Source organism: Glandiceps talaboti, chromosome 10 (genome assembly GCF_964340395.1).
Source record: "Glandiceps talaboti chromosome 10, keGlaTala1.1, whole genome shotgun sequence".
Classification (NCBI taxonomy): Eukaryota; Metazoa; Hemichordata; class Enteropneusta; family Spengelidae; genus Glandiceps; species Glandiceps talaboti.
Window position 1 is genome coordinate 21,758,312 of NC_135558.1, and position 18,110 is coordinate 21,776,421.

Sequence of the window (18,110 nt, forward strand, 5' to 3'; positions counted from 1 at the left end):
GTCTGTCTGTCTGTCTGTCTATTCAAAAACTACTGTGTATATTGGGTTGAGAATTGATGCATCTGGGGGATGTGTAGATGAACCTGTATTCACATCATAATGATTCCATTGGTGGTATGTAAATTAGGTCTAAAATGTGTCCTGGTCAGAAATCTATAATTCCAGAAACTATTGAGCAGACTTGGGTGAAATTTGATTGGAACATTCTTAGTGGTGTTTAGATTAAGAATTGTTGATAACATAATCCCATGGGTGATATGCAAATTAGGTCAAAATATGTCTTTTTGGTCAAAAATCTATAATTCCCAAAACTACTGAGCAGATTGGGCTGAAATGTAATGGGGATGCATGTGGACACGTGTAGATGAAGCTGTATTCACAACGTGATGCATAATCGGCTCAACGATATGCAAATTAGGTCTAACAATCTCAATTTTGGTCAAAAACATTGTAAAACTGCATGGTGAATGGGGTTGAAACTTGGTGGGAAGTTTCTAGAAGTGTTATTCTACAGTTTTGTTGAAAACATTTTGACACAATTGGTCCTAGCAACCATGACCTTGCCCTTGGCAACAGTGAAATTATGCATATTACAAACATACCACAGGGATTGGTGAATAAATATTCAAAAATGTATGCAATATGCCTAGCAGCAGGACCATGCCCACAGCAATAGCTAAATGATGGTTTATATTGCAAAGATGAAAACTGAAAAGGATAGGCAAATTAATAAAAATATGACTATGCCATAGAACCAACAAACTACAGTTGTGCTACAGTGCCATTGGCAGTATTTTTAAACCTATATTAAATAAAAAAAAAGAATAAGTTTTTGAGACTGAAAGGGAACATGGCCGTATATGAAGTAGTGTTTTTTCTTCTTGATTTTAGAATCCTAATTAATTGTCCATAATTCTAAGAGGAAAGAACATTTGTGTGAAAAACTATTTAAAATATTAAATTGTCATTTTGTTGAGAAAAATAAATGCATCCCTGCATGGAATTCAAGGTTTCTGTAAAGTTGGCAAGATGCCAAGATATGAGACAAGGTCAGTTTATCCTTGTGGAGCTATAAATAGAGAATGTGGATAGGCATGGATAAAGTACAGAATACATCCTGTTTACAACAAAGTAGGTCAGTATACAGTTTGTTGTTGTCAATCATCATGACTGCTTGCCACTGAGGGGAGTGAGTTATGGTGTTACCATGGTAGCAGGAAGAGTGACCTACCATGTTATTTGTAGTACCCAATGTTCACTCATGATCCATTTTGACATTTGAAATGGAAATGTTAATCCCTCTGCAAACGTTTATTATACAATGTAGACTGTTGTGGGTTGTACGTGTGCTCTGCCATGTTTTGTTGGTGCTACAAGGAGAGAGATGCAAATACTGCAAGCAAAATACACTAACAAAACATGACATTTTGATGGGCTAACATTTGTACAACAAAGGGTACTGTTTTTTAGTATGTGTGTATTTGGAAATAGAACATGAAAGTATCTGTACACTATACAATTCTATTATAATTTACAAATGTATATGTGGCCGCGTTAAGTCAAATATTGAATGGATAAAATAGTTTGCCTTTACTTCAATACAGTCAATCATTGATCAGTAGTTGGCTTGGTGTATAAAGGTTGCACTCTTTACAATTACACAGATATTCGATATTGATCTTTGCAAATTTATTATGATTATTATTATGAAAACTTTTACAGACACATAGTCCAGAGAAGAACAAAAACACACCACAAAACAGCTTAAATATTACAAAGCATCAAAATACAAACAGCAAAATATTACAAAAGGTATTTTAAAAGAAAAAAAATTGATGTAAAATCTTCAGCCAGTGCATCTGAAGCCCACCAAGCTGTATATCACATGTATCATCACAATGCCAGATATAATTGTGTTTAACTGATATTTATAGGTCAAGTCAGAGCCCATTAACTTAAAATAATTGGACACTCTTGGGTAAAGTGCTGAGGACAAAATAATGAAGCTTTTCCCAAGAGTGTCCGATTATTTTCAGTTAATGTACTATAACAAAATTATACTTAGAATTTGAGGAGTTTTTAGGTTTTCCACCAGAAAGTCAACCTTTTTATCTACCACTCTGTTGTGTAACCTCCTACCCATTATCAGGTTAATTAGAAAATTCACTATAAAAATCCCATCCCACATATCTCTGCCAAATAGTCCTACATTGTATGTTTTCCCTAAAAGTTCAGTGTGAAATCCATTAACCTGGCAAAGACTTGTACAGTAACAAAGTTACAGTCGCAATTCGAACAGTATTACCATTATTACCCACCCATAGCTGTTACTAACCCTGGTGCACATATGCATTGTCATGTCAGTGCACAAATTCTATATGGAAACCTGCTTTCTGCACAATTCACTTTGGAGTAAAGTGGTTATAGAGCATGTCTTTGGACAGATAGGTACAGAACTAGAAGTACCGGTACTGTGTTCAGGACTCTCCAAGGTGAACTGAACTGTAGTGTTGTAGGCATCGAGCGGTGTAGACTGTCCATCTGTGTGTGTGTGTGTGTGTGTGTGTGTGTGTGTGTGTGTGTGTGTGTGTGTGTGTGTGTGTGTGTGTGTGTGTGTGTGTGTGCGTGTGTGTGTGTGTGTGCGCGGGTGTGGACAACTTAAAAATAGCCAGACTGATTGCCTTGGTACTTGGTGGGGACATTACTTTTGGTGTCTAGTTGGGAAATTGTTCAAAGCAAAATGATCGCATCACAGGTGTGTGATTAGCAAAACTGAACTGAACTGAAGATTCAGTCGTGTTATACACTGTAAGCATGGTGCGGTGTCTGTCCGTCTGTGTGTGTGTCTGTCCGTCTGTGTGTGTGTGTGTGTGTGTGTGTGTGTGTGTGTGTGTGTGTGTGCGTGTGCACGTGCGTGTGCACGTGCGTGCGTGTTTTAATCTCAAAAACCGCCTGACCAATTGCCTTGGTATTTGATGGGGAGATTATTTTTGGTGTCTGGTTGGGAAACTGTTCAAAGGAAAATGATCACATCACAGATGTGTGATTTGGGTAAAAAAATGTCATTTTTGGTAAAAACAAAACTAAAAACAACTCTAAAATTACTAGGCAGATTGGCATGAAATTTGGTGGGAACGTTCTTAGGGGTGAGTAAATTAAGATTCGTTCATGATATGATGATTCCCCTTAGTAATATGCAAATTAGGGCTAAAAATGTGTGTTTTGGTCAAAAACCTATAATTCCAAAACTACTGAGCAGATTGAGCTGAAATTCAACAGGGATGCATTTGTGGGTGTATAGATAAAGAAATATAAAGCATATAATGATCTCATTGGTAATATGCAAATTAGCTCTAAAAATGTGAATTTTGGTAGAAAATTTGTATTTCAAAAAGTATGTGGTCAATGAAACTGAAACTTGGTGAGATGTTTTTAAAAGTGTTATTCTGCAGATTTTCAAAATATTTTGACACAATTGGCCCTAGCAACTATGACCACACCCCTCGCAACAACCAAATGGCAGTATATTTTGGTCAAATAAGAACATCATCTGGTAGGCAAGTGAGTAAACATTCAAAAAATGTATGCAAATAATTCTAGCAACCATGACCACGCTCATAGCAACAGCCAAACATGTATTTCACAAAGATAACAACAGTGATTCTTAGACAAGTGAACAAACATTCAAAAAGTGTATGCAAATATTCAAAACGTATGTAAATTTGCCTAGCAACAAGACCACGCCAATAGCAACAGCCAAATAATCACGTATATTGCAAAGATAACAAGAATTGAAAGACAAATGAATAAACATTCAAACTAGAAGTAAACTAAAAACACTCCCGGTCTGAGATATCATTTTAGCACATTCCTGGGGTATATGTAGTGAACTGTATATTCACATTCTGTAGGCGAAGTGTATCATGGAGTTGGCTGGATTATTACATAATAGTGTCATTTCCTTCAAGTCCAAAGTCTGCTTCAAGATCAAATACAACAAGTGATTTTATACTAAAGGGCTTTACTGTGTGTAGCAACATTGAAAAACATTACAGTGAAACAAGCCAAGACATAAAATAACGAATTTGAATCTTTAGTATGCCTTCCCATACCTTTGGAAAGGAAATATCAATATCTGAGAGTACAAAAAACCTGTATGAGTATGTAATAAAATAAGTAGTTGACTTGCTAGCTGGATCTACACACACATGGTGTCATTTCTTTCAAGACCAAAGTCTGCCACAAGATCAAATACAAGTGAGACATAAAGACTGATTAGGACTGACTGGGTGCCTACTATTAAAAGGTCTTCACTAAGTGTCATTTATTAAGCAAATTATCATTAATTATGTAAGCCATGTCCACCAAAAACTAATCAGCACTAAGTTACAGCCTGATGATACCACATAGTAAATTGCAAAACATTTGCTTTAGTAGTTCTTGAGATATTAGTGGAACAAAAATTCTGCACAGACAGGCAGACAGACAGACAGATATCGCCACAGCATTACCTCCCATACAGGAGCTAATGATCACATATATTGTGAAGATAACAAGAAGATTAATAGACAAATGAATAAACGTTCAAAGATGTATGCAAATATATCTAGCAACATGACCACGCCCATAACAACAGCCAAATGATCGCATATATCGCAAAGATAGCAACATGGTTAGATAGGCAACTGGATAGTCATTCAGCAAATGAACACCTATTGTTAGCATGGACTAGCATATGGATAAACATGTTTAAAAACTGTACAGTTGTGCTACAACGCCATTGGTTGTATTTTTAAAAATAAATCAGTGAAAATCTCAGCGAGCATTGCCTGTTTATGTATTTGGCATATACACGAGATGTAAATTAAAAAAAGAATACTTTACCAATATTAGATAGGAAAAAGCCAACATCCCATTAATGCAACATAAAAAATCTATGAAAATGGCCCATTTTAGAGCTAAAATGTTGTCATTTCAAGTCCTGAGTGAAATTGTGTATATCAGTCCGATTCTGATTGAACCAGGAAAACCAAACATTGATAGGTCAGGGGTTGGATAATTACCATAGGATTATATTAGCATCTGGGTATCTCTCGATAACATACAAAGTTGGATTAAACTTCGCATGTAGGATAATAGTCTGAATGAGATGCCGAGTGATGTCAAAGATGATGTATCAATAAATATTCATGAGAGATCACGGCCGATTACATGTAAGTTCAGTCGCATGTAGAAGTAGCTCTGTGTACAGCGAATCACATCGACAGAGTAAGGTGTTGTTTACTTGGCTTTTCAGTCATAACATTGTGGGAATTCGAAAGTGTTGTTATGCAATGTGTAAGATTTTTTTTTGTGTCTGGAATCATAATTCTTGTGTTTATTCTGGTAAGGATCAGGAACATTGGAATATCTTTTTCTTCTTCCTGACTGTGCTTTGCATGCTGACAAACAGACAATTGACATATGTAAATGAAAATTTCGAAGTCGATCTCACCCAAAACACTTCACTGAGTGTTGGATTACATTGGAATCAGTTGAGTCCATCACTAAGCAATTACTTTAAGTGATAGTTGATAACGTCAGAGCCCCAGACAAATAGGAAAAGTAGTAGTGAACATGTGACTTTATCAGCTGCAAATAAAAGGATGATAATTGCTATTGAGAGAACTAGACACATGTAAACAACATGAAAAGAGGACAAAGTGACTTGAATTTGTAACGTCCTTGGCCATTCTGTTTATGGCATTACCTCATTCTTCTCCAAAGGCTTTGGGTTGCTATTATAATGGGGTCCGTGCGTCTGTCTGTCTGTCTGTCTGTCTGTCCGTCCGTCCATCTATAAAAACTGTAATATACATACATTCCAGTGAAGTTTTTACCCTCATATTAGCAGGTGCAGGCTAACCTCCCACCTCCATCCATCAAAAGGCCAACCATACCACCTCCATCCATCAAAAGGCCAACCATACCACCTCCATCCATCAAAAGGCCAACCATACATGTACCACCTCCATCCATGACAAGGCCAAACCTACCAGTTCCAACCATCAAAAGGCCAACCATACCACCTCCATCCATGACATCTACATATACGTTCTATGTTGAATAGTACATGTAATATTACGACTTTGATACCACATACTGTACTATGTTTTATTACATGTACATGTCCAAATCATAAAAAAATCTGTGTGAATTTTGAATGTTTAAATGAGATACGTGAAGGGAGACACATGGCATGCACAATTGTGTCAATGCCTTGTTGCAGTTAGTTGAGTTCAAAGCAAAATTGATAACCTTGGCCTTTGCAAGCCACTTAAATTCAAATGGATGCCATTGGAAATCAATGAATACTTTCATGTACAATGAGTGTGGCTTACATTGATATGAACTGGGAATGGTGCCAACTACTATCTGATGAGAAAAGGAAAGATTACGCATGTTGATAAACTGTGTCTGATAATTATGCCTGCAAGCATTTCTGTGACCTGATTGAAAAGTAGGGTATCAAAACAAAGTTGTCCTGTCTAAAGGCTGCCATACTGATCCCTAGGTACATGTAGTAGGACATTAAAACAAAAGATGACCTGTTTTAAAGACTGCCATACTCTGACCCCTAGGTAGTAGGGTACATATTACAACAAGCTGTCTTGTCTAAAGGCTGTCATACTGATCCCTAGGTACATTTTGTATATGCAATAGGGTATTAAAACAAAGCTGTCTTGTTTTAAAGGCTACCATAGTGATCTACAGACAACTAGTACTTACACTGTGTTATGTCAACACTGATGTGCAGTGACCTTGCTATTACTATTTGATAAATGACAATACATGAATGTCTGTACTAAGACTTTGCATGTGAGAAACAAAGAGGTTCGTACATTCCCATGGCTGTATTCAATCAGTGCCATTGACAAGTCTTCCTAAAGGAAATCTATTTCTTTATGGTATTGCTGATTTAGAGAAAGAAAACCATAAAGATCCAAGTGGACAGAAAATTGAAAATGTTGTTGGAAAATAAAAGTACATGTATGTACTAAGTTGAGAATGTGTTTGATACATTGGTAATGATAGAAATGGAATACCATATTATTATAGAACTGTAGAAGTGACCAGACATTCTAGACTAGATGTAAGGACTAACAAAAAAAAATGTTCCGGTTATGCTCACTTTTAGAACAGGTAGGGTAGGTAGAGTTTTTATTAGGACAACTGAACTACAATGTAGGTTCAGTGGTGCTATAGGCATCGAGTGGTGTCTTTCCGTCTGTGTGTGTGTGTGTGTGTGTGTGTGTGTGTATGTGTGTGTGTGTGTGTATGTCTATGTATGTGTACGTGTGCATGTGTGTGTGTCTGTGTGTGTGTGTGTGTGTGTGTGTGTGTGTGTGGACGACTTAATCTCAAAAACTGCCAATCCGATTGCCTTGGTATTTGGTGGGGACATTACTTGTGGGGTCTAGTTGGGAAATTGTTCAAATGAAAATGATCGCATCAGAGTGTGTGATTTGGGTAAAAAAAATGTGATTTTTGGTCAAAAAACTTAAACTCAAAAACTACTTGGCAGATTGGTCTGGAATTTGATTGGGATGTTCTTAGGGGTATTTAGATTAAGCATTGTTCATGACATGATGATCCCATTAGTGATATGCAAATTAGGTCTAAATATGTCTTTTTGGTCTAAAATCAATGTCCAAACAACTGAGCAGATTGGGCTGAAATTTAATGGGGATGCATCTGGGGATGTGTAGATCAAGGTGTTTTCACAACATGATCCTATTGGAAATATGCAAATTAGGTCTAAAAATCTCAATTTCGGTCAAAATCTTACATCTTGAAAACTTAATGGTGAATGGGGCTGACACTTGGTAGGGTTGTTTATGGAGGTGTTTTTCTGCAGATACTGTTCAAAACGTTTTGACAGCTGGCTCTGTTAACCGTGACCATGCCCTTAGCAACAGTGAATGATGATGCGTATTACATAGATAACAACAGTGATGGGTAGGTATTAAGTGAATAAAGATTTTTAAAATTATTCAAATAGCCTAGCAACAAGACCATGCCCATAGCAACAGCCAAATGGTGGTGTGTATTACAAAGATGACAAGGTTGGTTACGCAAGTGACTGAAGATTCAAAAAATGTATACAAATATGCTTAGCAACAAGGCCATGCCCATAGCAAGTATATATTTCAGATAACAGTAATGGGCAAGCATGCGAATAAAGATTTTAAAAATGTATGCAAATATGCCTAGCAACAAGACAACTCCCATAGCGACAGCCAAATGAGGATGTGTATCTTATGGAATCTCTTTGAGTTGATACAGTTGTGCTACAATGCCATTGGCGTTATTTTGTTATTAGGCCTAATGATCAATATTTTAATGTTAATCTTGGTGAATTTGTGAATTTGATGTAGTGTTTGTCTATAAAATGAATAATAGAGGTAGATTCATAATTATATCTCAGACAAAATATAGGCCAAATTAATCATGTTAACGTCAGATATTGGTCGTCAGAATGATTGGCCACAAATGACCCTAGCATTAATTGGGGAAGAGAAGTAACTTACTCAGGCACTCTGACAACCTGGAAACAATTGAGACTTTTCCAAATTATGTCAAAAAGAGGGGGAATCTGGATAGTTGGAAGATAGTGGGAACACTAACAAATGACCTTGTCAAGTCAAATAACCAAGTCTGATTTGGCTACTTGTACAACAGTTGACTCAATGCAACAGATGATACAAATGAGGGTTATACTAGGGAGTCTAACCCTGTGTTCCTACATGTATCCCTGATATCCCACAATTAAGCCCTAACTCCCTACATGTACATTTGTAGCTTGAAGACAAATGTGTATCAATTGTACAGTTGATCTACTGTTCTATAGTCTGGTTATAGTATAGTAAGAGTAGTGTAAATCTGATACAAGGTATATATGCTGTTGACATAGCAGTGTATATATAGTGGTTGAAACACAAGTTGTGGACCTATGCCGTACAAGAGCACAATAGTTTTATGAGTGAATGGGTCAATAATCCACTTTCTGTATTCTTAAGTGGACAAAGGTAACCTTTAAAATGTGGTGTTATGTTTCCTATTGAACTGTACCATCTATTAGTCTTTGACCTTCATGGTCAGAGGTGACCTTGGAAGTGAAGAGTTTGGGTTAAAGTGTTCGCTTTATCAAATTACACAAACATTCTTAACAACTGTGACCTGTAAATTATTTGTGTCAAGGACTTTATGAAATGTCATTAAAAGAACCCAGTATATTTTGGCCTTATTACTGATCACAGATTGCCTATACATACATGTAACTAGGAAAATGTGCCAGAATTGATTAATGGCAGATATACATTGTAGTTCCTTTCAATAGTGTAATATTAGAAGACAGGACAGATAGGCTACAAATAGCTGAAGCCTGTACAACAGTATGGATTCATATAGTGAGTGCCAGCATGGCAAACAAGCAGTGGGGCAAGCTGGGGCAGTGACTAGTACACATGGCAAAAACTGACTGTACCAAGGTGATTGATATGGATGGTTAATCCCATGACCTGTGCCCCATGGTCGGTGCCATCTTGAATTCATGGTCTGTGATATATTTCAATGTCTAATTGGAATTGGCGTTTATAGACTGAGTCCTTGTATGACAGTGGGCTACATACAACTGCCAACATCAGACCATGGACAAAAGAAAAACTGTTACAAACAGGGAAACAAACAACTGAATTGGATAAATAACACTTGGCCCAGCACGTTGGAAGTACAGATACATGTATTACATTCCATCATTTGATATGAATAGTTCTATGGCCACTTTATATAATATTTTAAATTGACAAACAAATTTCCAGTTATCCTGACATTTTATATACACATAAAAAGGCCATAAAACAGATCTTACCAAACCATGGTGTGTAATACAAGTCTCTGTACTTCCACCATGCTGAGGCAAGTGTTATTAATTTGTTTACTTTCCCCTTTGTTACAGGGACAGTCTGATGTCCACAGTTGTACAAATGACTGAACAACAGAAGCTTTATTATATATGTATATTGTTCTCTAATGTTTGGAATGTACAATATATCCCATTTTAGTTATGTGACCTATTTTGTACATTGGAGATATTTTGGATAGATTATAACATTTCTAGAATAAAAACCCAGTAGCCCTTCAGTGACCTTCGTCTTGTATGTAGCTCAGAAGGTTTTAGTTTGTGATAGAGGGCGCTGTAATTATTGAGAAACATGTATGTTTTGAAACTTAATGTATACATGTACATGTCCTTGGATATCATTCCACACTGAGTAACGTATTTTCTCCTATTACAACCCCCCCCCCCCCCCACATTGGTATGACCAACTAACACAACTCAATCTTTGATGTAATATTCTCATTTTATTATACATTCAATGATCAATAATGTTATTGTTAGTTGTTGTTCCAACTTCCAAGTGAATATTGAAGACACACATACCTACACTCTACATGTATGACAATAAACTTTCTGAAAACCTTTGGTACTTACATTCAATTTCAAATGCACAGAGCAACTATCGATAGTATTATAGATGTGTCCTAAAGACCCTATTGTGCTTGGGAAGTATGTGAGGAGAAGAGGTACAGTTTACCACCTGTCAGGGACAATATTTTTAAGTTACATGTATGTATATGGAAACAACATATGACTTGACGTCCCTGAAGAAGACCTGTGAACTCAGGTTGAAAGCTGTGATTTAAGCCATTGTGGTGCAGTACAAAGTTGACAGGTTGAAAGCTATGATTTAAACCATTGTGGTGCAGTACAAAGTTGACAGGTTGAAAGCTATGATTTAAACCATTGTGGTGCAGTACAAAGTTGACAGGTTGAAAGCTGTGATTTAAACCATTGTGGTGCAGTACAAAGTTGAATTTGTATCGTTTAAAGCTATTATAGCCTTAAGATGTCTTTTGAAAGTTATTTGTAATGAAATTAATTAATTTTATATCTTTTGATTTGCAGGTCAGTATTGGTTCTAAAGTGAAAATAATGGATGGTATCAATTATCCAGTCAACAAACAAACTCTACCTTTCGACAATGATGATCTTTTAGATTGGGTTCAACAACAATACAATGCTGTCACCTCATTCTCTGCTTGTCAGGCTGCAAACAACATCTATATCAAAGTTGGACAAAGTAAGTGCATCATTTATTTTGTGATTAAATAAAAATCATTTTTTAAACTAAAACATGGCTCACAATTCAAACACTTCAAAAGTCAGTTGATCATAAATTACTGATGTATACAGAAGGGTAATGAGAATTAATCCCAAATGTTCACCACCATCTCCTAAGCATTATGGATGTACTATAGATGATGTTCTATAGATGATGTACTATAGATGATGTACTATAGATGATGTACTATAGATGATGTACTATAGATAATGTACTATAGATGATGTACTAAAGTTGATGTACTATAGATGATGTACTATAGATGATGTACTAAAGTTGATGTACTATAGATGATGTACTATAGATGATGTACTAAAGATGATGTACTATAGATGATGTACTATAGATGATGTGGATAGTAATACGGGTGACTATTACAATGAGTTCCATCCATCCGTATATAGCGAGTTATCAGCTATACCAAATAGATTGTTGCTCAAATAAACATTATGAATGTTGGCCAACATTCTGGACTGTAATACAAAGTCAACATCGTTAATCAATTGGTGAAATTTTCCATTGTGGGGAATACAGGTTTGTCAGTGTTTTGACAGAATCTGGGGAATTTGGTTCAAAAAATAACTTGACAAGTCTCGTGCATAGTCAGTCTTAGCATGGAAGTACCTGTATCACTGTACCCAAAGTCTGGGAACTACATGTAGCTTTGTACTTTTGGATTATGAACTTCGTATTTACTTCTGCACGATCTCACCAGTTGAAATGTTATAAAATTTTCCTTTTGTATTATTTTTTCCAACTATAGCAAATATTAACACTGTTGCACGAATGATTAAACCTGTCATATTTCTGTCAATCTAAAAGCTTATAACACGTCACAATCCCAGAACCATGTGCTACTACGAGTTACCCCGAATGGGTACGAGTTGACCCGAACCATGTATTTCAAAACAAACAACGTCGAACATGCGTAGATGTACGTAGTGTTGATAAAGTCAGGTTTTGTCTACTCTTGGTAAATGCTTGGGGCAAGCCGTTTAGAACTTTAATGTGTTCAGCCTGCGTTTGTTCGGAGGCAGCCCACTCACTGCCCATTGTTTTACAAGGGGTCACTCATGTAGATGCAAACTAGTGTTACTTTTGAAACAGTGATAGGGAAATTTTAATTATGTACACTGTTGTCCAACAACTACAACTGGTGCTAATTACGACTCATTAGTTGGTTTTAGTCTTAACACAAGGCGCAACTCAAAATAATAAAACATATTTCACACATATGGATTGTGTAGCAGCAAGCATCTATAGATAAACATAGAAATGCATATGGAACTTATAAATCCGTCTATATAAATAGATGTAACATCCGACGTTTCGAATAAATATTCTTTTTCAAAGGAAAAACCGGCGAGATACAGAAATGTTAGGTTAAAACCTGAACATTTCTGAATATAATGGAACAAAACCGCGCGTGATATATAAACGGTTATAAGTGGGAAAAGTTCTAATATTCGCATGCACCAAATAGAACCCAATAGAATACGCCTGAAATAATAATAATAATATAGATAAACATATGTATTCAATGTCATTGACATTGTACAGTAGACATCCATTTGTACCCAAGAACTGTCAAAAGAGTGTAACAGACTAAATTACCTTTCGATAAAGTGGCGATATTAATTCTGATCATTAGTTTTGAGTTCAATTTTCCTCTGAATTCACTTTTCGTTTGTGGTTTGACATCGCGCATCGTGAAATCTCCAGTGAGTGAAAAACATGCATTTTCCAATATGGCTGATAATGATGTCATTAACTCTTGAGGGTTCATAGTAAGATTCATGTTCTAAATATACATGAGTATGCAAAGTTTAAAGGAATGTAAACAGGTATATGATTTGGTCAAAAAAATGTCATATTTGTGTCAAAAAATTTAAAACTACTAGGCAGATTTAATAAATAAATATTGAACAAATGAACACCTATACCTAGAATGGATCAGCATGTGGATAAACATTTCTATAATAAGGTGCACAGCTGTGCTACAATGCCATTATTATTTTAATTATTTGTTGATGTTGATGTTTTTGTTGTTGTTGAAAAGAAACCAACACTTATTCTGTTTCAAACTTTCCTCTCCACAGATACAGCGACAGCTTCTCAATGTATTTTGCACAATAATTTCTTTTCCCCAAATAACTTGGCATTACATCAGGAAGTGCGGTCAGCAACAGGGTGTGTTAGCACACAAACAGGGAATAGCAGAGAAATCCACATTATTGAAATCCAAAGACTTGCTAGTTTAGCCCAAGGTATTCTACCAATTGTTATCATTGAAATTTCATCCAAAACTGGAGAAGAACTGAGAAAAGATGTCCTTCTTATTTTGAAAGCAAACATAACCATAAACTGGAAGATATCAGCCAAGGGAATCTCAGGAAACCTTCAAGTTGTGGTAAGTGTTGCATGTACATGTACGTATGTATGTATGTATGTATGTATGTATGTATGTATGTATGTATGTATGTATGTACATACGTGTGTGTGTGTGTGTATGTATGTATGGATGGATGGATGGATGGATGGATGGATGGATAGATGGATGTATGTATGTATGTATGTGTATGTGTGTGTATGTATGTGTGTGTATTGTATGTATGTGCATGTGTATGTATATATGTATGTATGTATGTATGTATGTATGTATGGATGGATGGATGGATGGATGGATGGATGCATGGATGCATGGATGGATGGATGGATGGATGTGTGGTGTGTATCAGGGTCTGGATCACAGCAATCAAAACTACTTGAAATGCATTTCTGTTCCTCCCCTTGTGTTGATCCATCATTGTCACCTAAGTTTTGTGCCCATACATGCATATTGATTGACTTAAAAGGCAATGAACTATAAAAATGTCTTTGAGAAAAGAACACTCTAGATGACCATTAATTCTAAAACATTTACTGTTGTAGGCAAGACAAGAACATATTTTTGAGCAATTTTTGTGTTAAAATCATATCATTCCAATGTAGTGGTAATGATGTAGAACTACAATCCTTCCAAATCCCATAGTTCAAAACTGACAGTAAATGTTATGACGCTTGAGTTAGACGGTATCATTTGGCAAGTACCTGTCATAAACAAATCTGATTAGACTTCACGATAATAAAATCATGCAGTGACAGTATTTCTAGAGATAGAAATGAAATAATATTACTCATTGGGAACGCACAATGTCAAAAAGTCGCACTGATGCAAAGCATCATGGGAAAAACATTACGTTAGTATGTCTTTGTTATCTTTCAATCTTAAGTTAATAAAAGTTAATAATGTAATGAAAAATATATATCAATATGAACGAGAAAATGAACTCATATTTTTTTATTTGAGTAAGCAATAATTAGTTTGCTATGACTTTTGGTGTAAATTTTATGAATATGTGATTACATTACCTAGAAATAAGTCAATGTAGGATTAAAATGAGAAAGAAAAACACATATAAATTGCTAAGGAAAATAAGGTATGATATTAAAATTTCATAAACTACATGATGAAAAACTCTTTGACATCATATGAAAAAAAAGGTATGTATGATAATTAACTACTGGCTATGTCTCCTAATCACATTTGAAAAAAAAATTGTCTAAATTTTCCGAAAAGTGGTAGACTTTGAGTTATCATAATTTTTTACCTAATTCAGGAAACCCAAATTTTTTTTGCATATATTTTCAGTACATATATTCAATTTTTTTAATGATGAAAGTATAGGTAAGAAAATGAGGGTAGAACTTATACTATTTAACTACCTTAAGAAGATCAGAAGGAGTATTGGGAACACTTCCCATACAATGTAGATGTTGTCAGTCAAGCTGATGTCATGATGTAGACTGGACATTTTGTCTTTCTACAAACACCTAATGTTTGTATTATTATGTACTAGGAAGAGACTTTTAACACCAGCAAGAAATCATTAAAAAATTGTATTTTGTAGACGAATGGAAATGTGGATACCGTTGGTGTTGCTGAAGGTGACCTTGACATCCCACCAACTATACAGAGTGATCTGAATGGTAAATCAGGTGTGCAATTCATTGAGTGGATAGAAGACACATATGGACCAGTGCTGTCATACACTGAGGTGGAAACTGCAAATAGATTTAATCTACAACTAAAAACAACTGGTGAGTTAACAGTACAACTGAGTTAGAGCTTTGGTGAGTTAACAGTACAACTGAGTTAAAGGTTTGGTGAGTTAACAGTGTAGCTGAAATCTAACTCACTCATTTCCCATTTATCCACAAATCGGATTGTCCCTAATCTTCAACAGTCATCAATAGTTTGGATAGCAAGTAAGACATGTCTTCAAGTTACAACTTTTTAAAGACACGTGGTAGCAAATGTCATTAGTTTGATGTGGACAACCTGTATTGTATTTTAATAAGCACTGTGACTATAAAGTTTTCTTTACTCTGGTACCACAGTTACTTTGGGAGACTCAGGAGAAAACCTGGACTTTAAGATTTTACTTCACTAGAAAACAGAGCTCTTCAATGTAATGAAGTGAAACATCTTTGCATGAATTTTAAAATGCATATGCCTTTTTTAGCACAACTGAACTGAGGTTTAGTAATAGTAGTGCTATAGGGATCACCCGGTGTCTGTCTGTCTGTGGATGTGTGTGTGTGTGTGTGTGTGTGTGTGTGTGTGTGTGTGTGTGTGTGTGTGTGTGTGTGTGTGTGTGTGTGTGTGTGTGTGTGTGTGTGTGTGTGTGCGCGCGCGCGCACACACACGCACGCACGCACGCGCGCACACACACACACACACACACACACACACACACACACACACACACACACATGTAAACAACTTAAAGTAAAAAACCACTGAACCGATTGCCATGATATTTGTTGGGTCCATTACCTTGGGTGTCTAGTTGGGAAATTGTTCAAATCAAACTGATCTTACCACCGGTTTGTGATTTGAGTAAAAAAATGTGATATTTGGTCAAAAAACTTAAACTCAAAAAATCTTTAATTCCAAAACCACCGAGCAGATTGGGCTGAAATTTAATGAGAATGCATTAGGGATGTATGAACGAAGAAATATTAAGCATACAATGAGTCCATGAGTGATATGCAAATTAGGTGTAAATATGTTCATTTTTGGTCAAAAACTTATATCTCAAAAAGTACTAGGTCAGTGAGTCTGAAACTTGGTGAGATGTTTCTGAAAGTGTTATTCTGCAGATTTTCTTCAAAACATGTTGACAAAATTGGCCCTAGCAACCATGACCATGCACTTAGCAACAACCAAATGGCAGTATATTTTGGTAACAACATCTTCTGGTAGGCAAGTGAGTGAACATTTAAAACAACCATGACCAGTGGGCCCATAGCAACAGCCAAACGGTCGTGTATTTCACAAAGATAACAGGGATTAATAGACAATTGAATAAACATTAAAAAAATGTATGTAAATTTGTAAAACTATTGTTTAAACCTCTGTTTCAGAGCACCTATTGCTTACACCTGTGTATCAGAGCATCTATTGTTTCCACCTCTGTATCTGGACTGGGTACAAAGTGTATTGGAAGCTGGGCATTGTCTCAAAAAGATCAACATGAGGAGTGTCCAGGGTGTTGAATATCTCTTTATTACACTTCAATTCAACATCCACTCTGTTGGAATGATTTTGTTCCTTGGCAGGGCATCTGCTGTGAGATTTCACCTCCCTGGAATGTGTGAGGTGCTGATTCTGATCCATCTCTATGCACCAGAGGATCATCTGCCATAGAAGAAGGTTAAGGAACAAGTCCCTCCTTGTTTGTTGATATTTGCAACCACAGTTGTCCGATCTAATCAGAACACCCTTATCATCTAATCTGAGAAGGCCGATAGAGCTTCTCAAACAAATCTAACAACTATAATAAAATAGTCATTGGTTGTATTCTTATCTATCTATCTATGTGTTTGATTGCTTTTGCAGATCTACCACAGTCACATGACACAGAGACACCAATCAGTACGGACCTTGCCAGTACTCTCAGGGATCAACAACAATCATTGTCGTTTATGGACTCAAGTCGGCTCTTGATGAATGTTGAATGTCGTGATAGTGAGATGTTTGTAGCTATTAAAAGAGATTACTTAGAGCTGAATGGTGTAACTGTGGACAGTTTGACACTCAAAAATGAGAACTGCAGAGCTACATCAAATGCTACACATTTCATACTGAAAACATTGCTAAATGACTGTCAAACCTCTCAGGAAATTCAAGAAAGTGGAGTAAGGTTTAGTAACACGGTGAGTTGCCAACTTTTGTTATCTTTCAAATGATTTCTATTTTGTTTGGTTTACATTTGTGAATTAAAAGTCTCATGCCAAATGCGATTAGAATTTGACAGAAAAAAAGCCTAGTGGTAAGTCCATCCTGGACAATACTATAGGACAGTTATCTTGGTGTTCCACTCACATAACATGACATACTTAGACATCTTCAAAATGCAAAATGAACAGTCAATTCTAAATGTGTCAGGGACAGTTGGGATGGAGAAGCAGACAACTTACCATGTTGATTATGAATAGGAAAGTAAACAATTGAAGCCATTAAAATCATCAAGTCAATGTGTAATGTTATTATCAGTTGGAAAGTAAACAATTGAAGCCATTAAAGTCATCAAGTTCATTTGGAATCATTTTTGCATTAGGGGTGGACCATTTGATATCCGGGGGGGGGGGGGGGGGGGTTTGGAAGATTTTGGGGAAAAAAAAGATGACAAATGGAGTTCCTTGAAACAAAAAATCTGGATGTTCATTTGGAATGATTTTTGCAGTAACCTGTTGATACTGGATTGTAAAAGAATACAAAAATGTAGCAATGCTTAACTCTTTATGATCTGATTAGGTACAGGTTCCATACTCTGTGTG

General features: G+C 36.0%; 1 protein-coding gene across 1 annotated transcript in view; it reads left to right on the forward strand.

The window, feature by feature from the left end:
• Positions 1-18,110, forward strand: part of LOC144440758 (transforming growth factor beta receptor type 3-like) — a 51,898-nt gene that overhangs the window by 25,044 nt on the left and 8,744 nt on the right. Inside the window, exons 4-7 of the mRNA XM_078130137.1 lie at positions 11,009-11,183; positions 13,325-13,635; positions 15,176-15,365; positions 17,170-17,486. Of these exons, the coding sequence (XP_077986263.1) occupies positions 11,009-11,183; positions 13,325-13,635; positions 15,176-15,365; positions 17,170-17,486 (993 nt within the window). The remainder of the gene's footprint in view (positions 1-11,008; positions 11,184-13,324; positions 13,636-15,175; positions 15,366-17,169; positions 17,487-18,110) is intronic.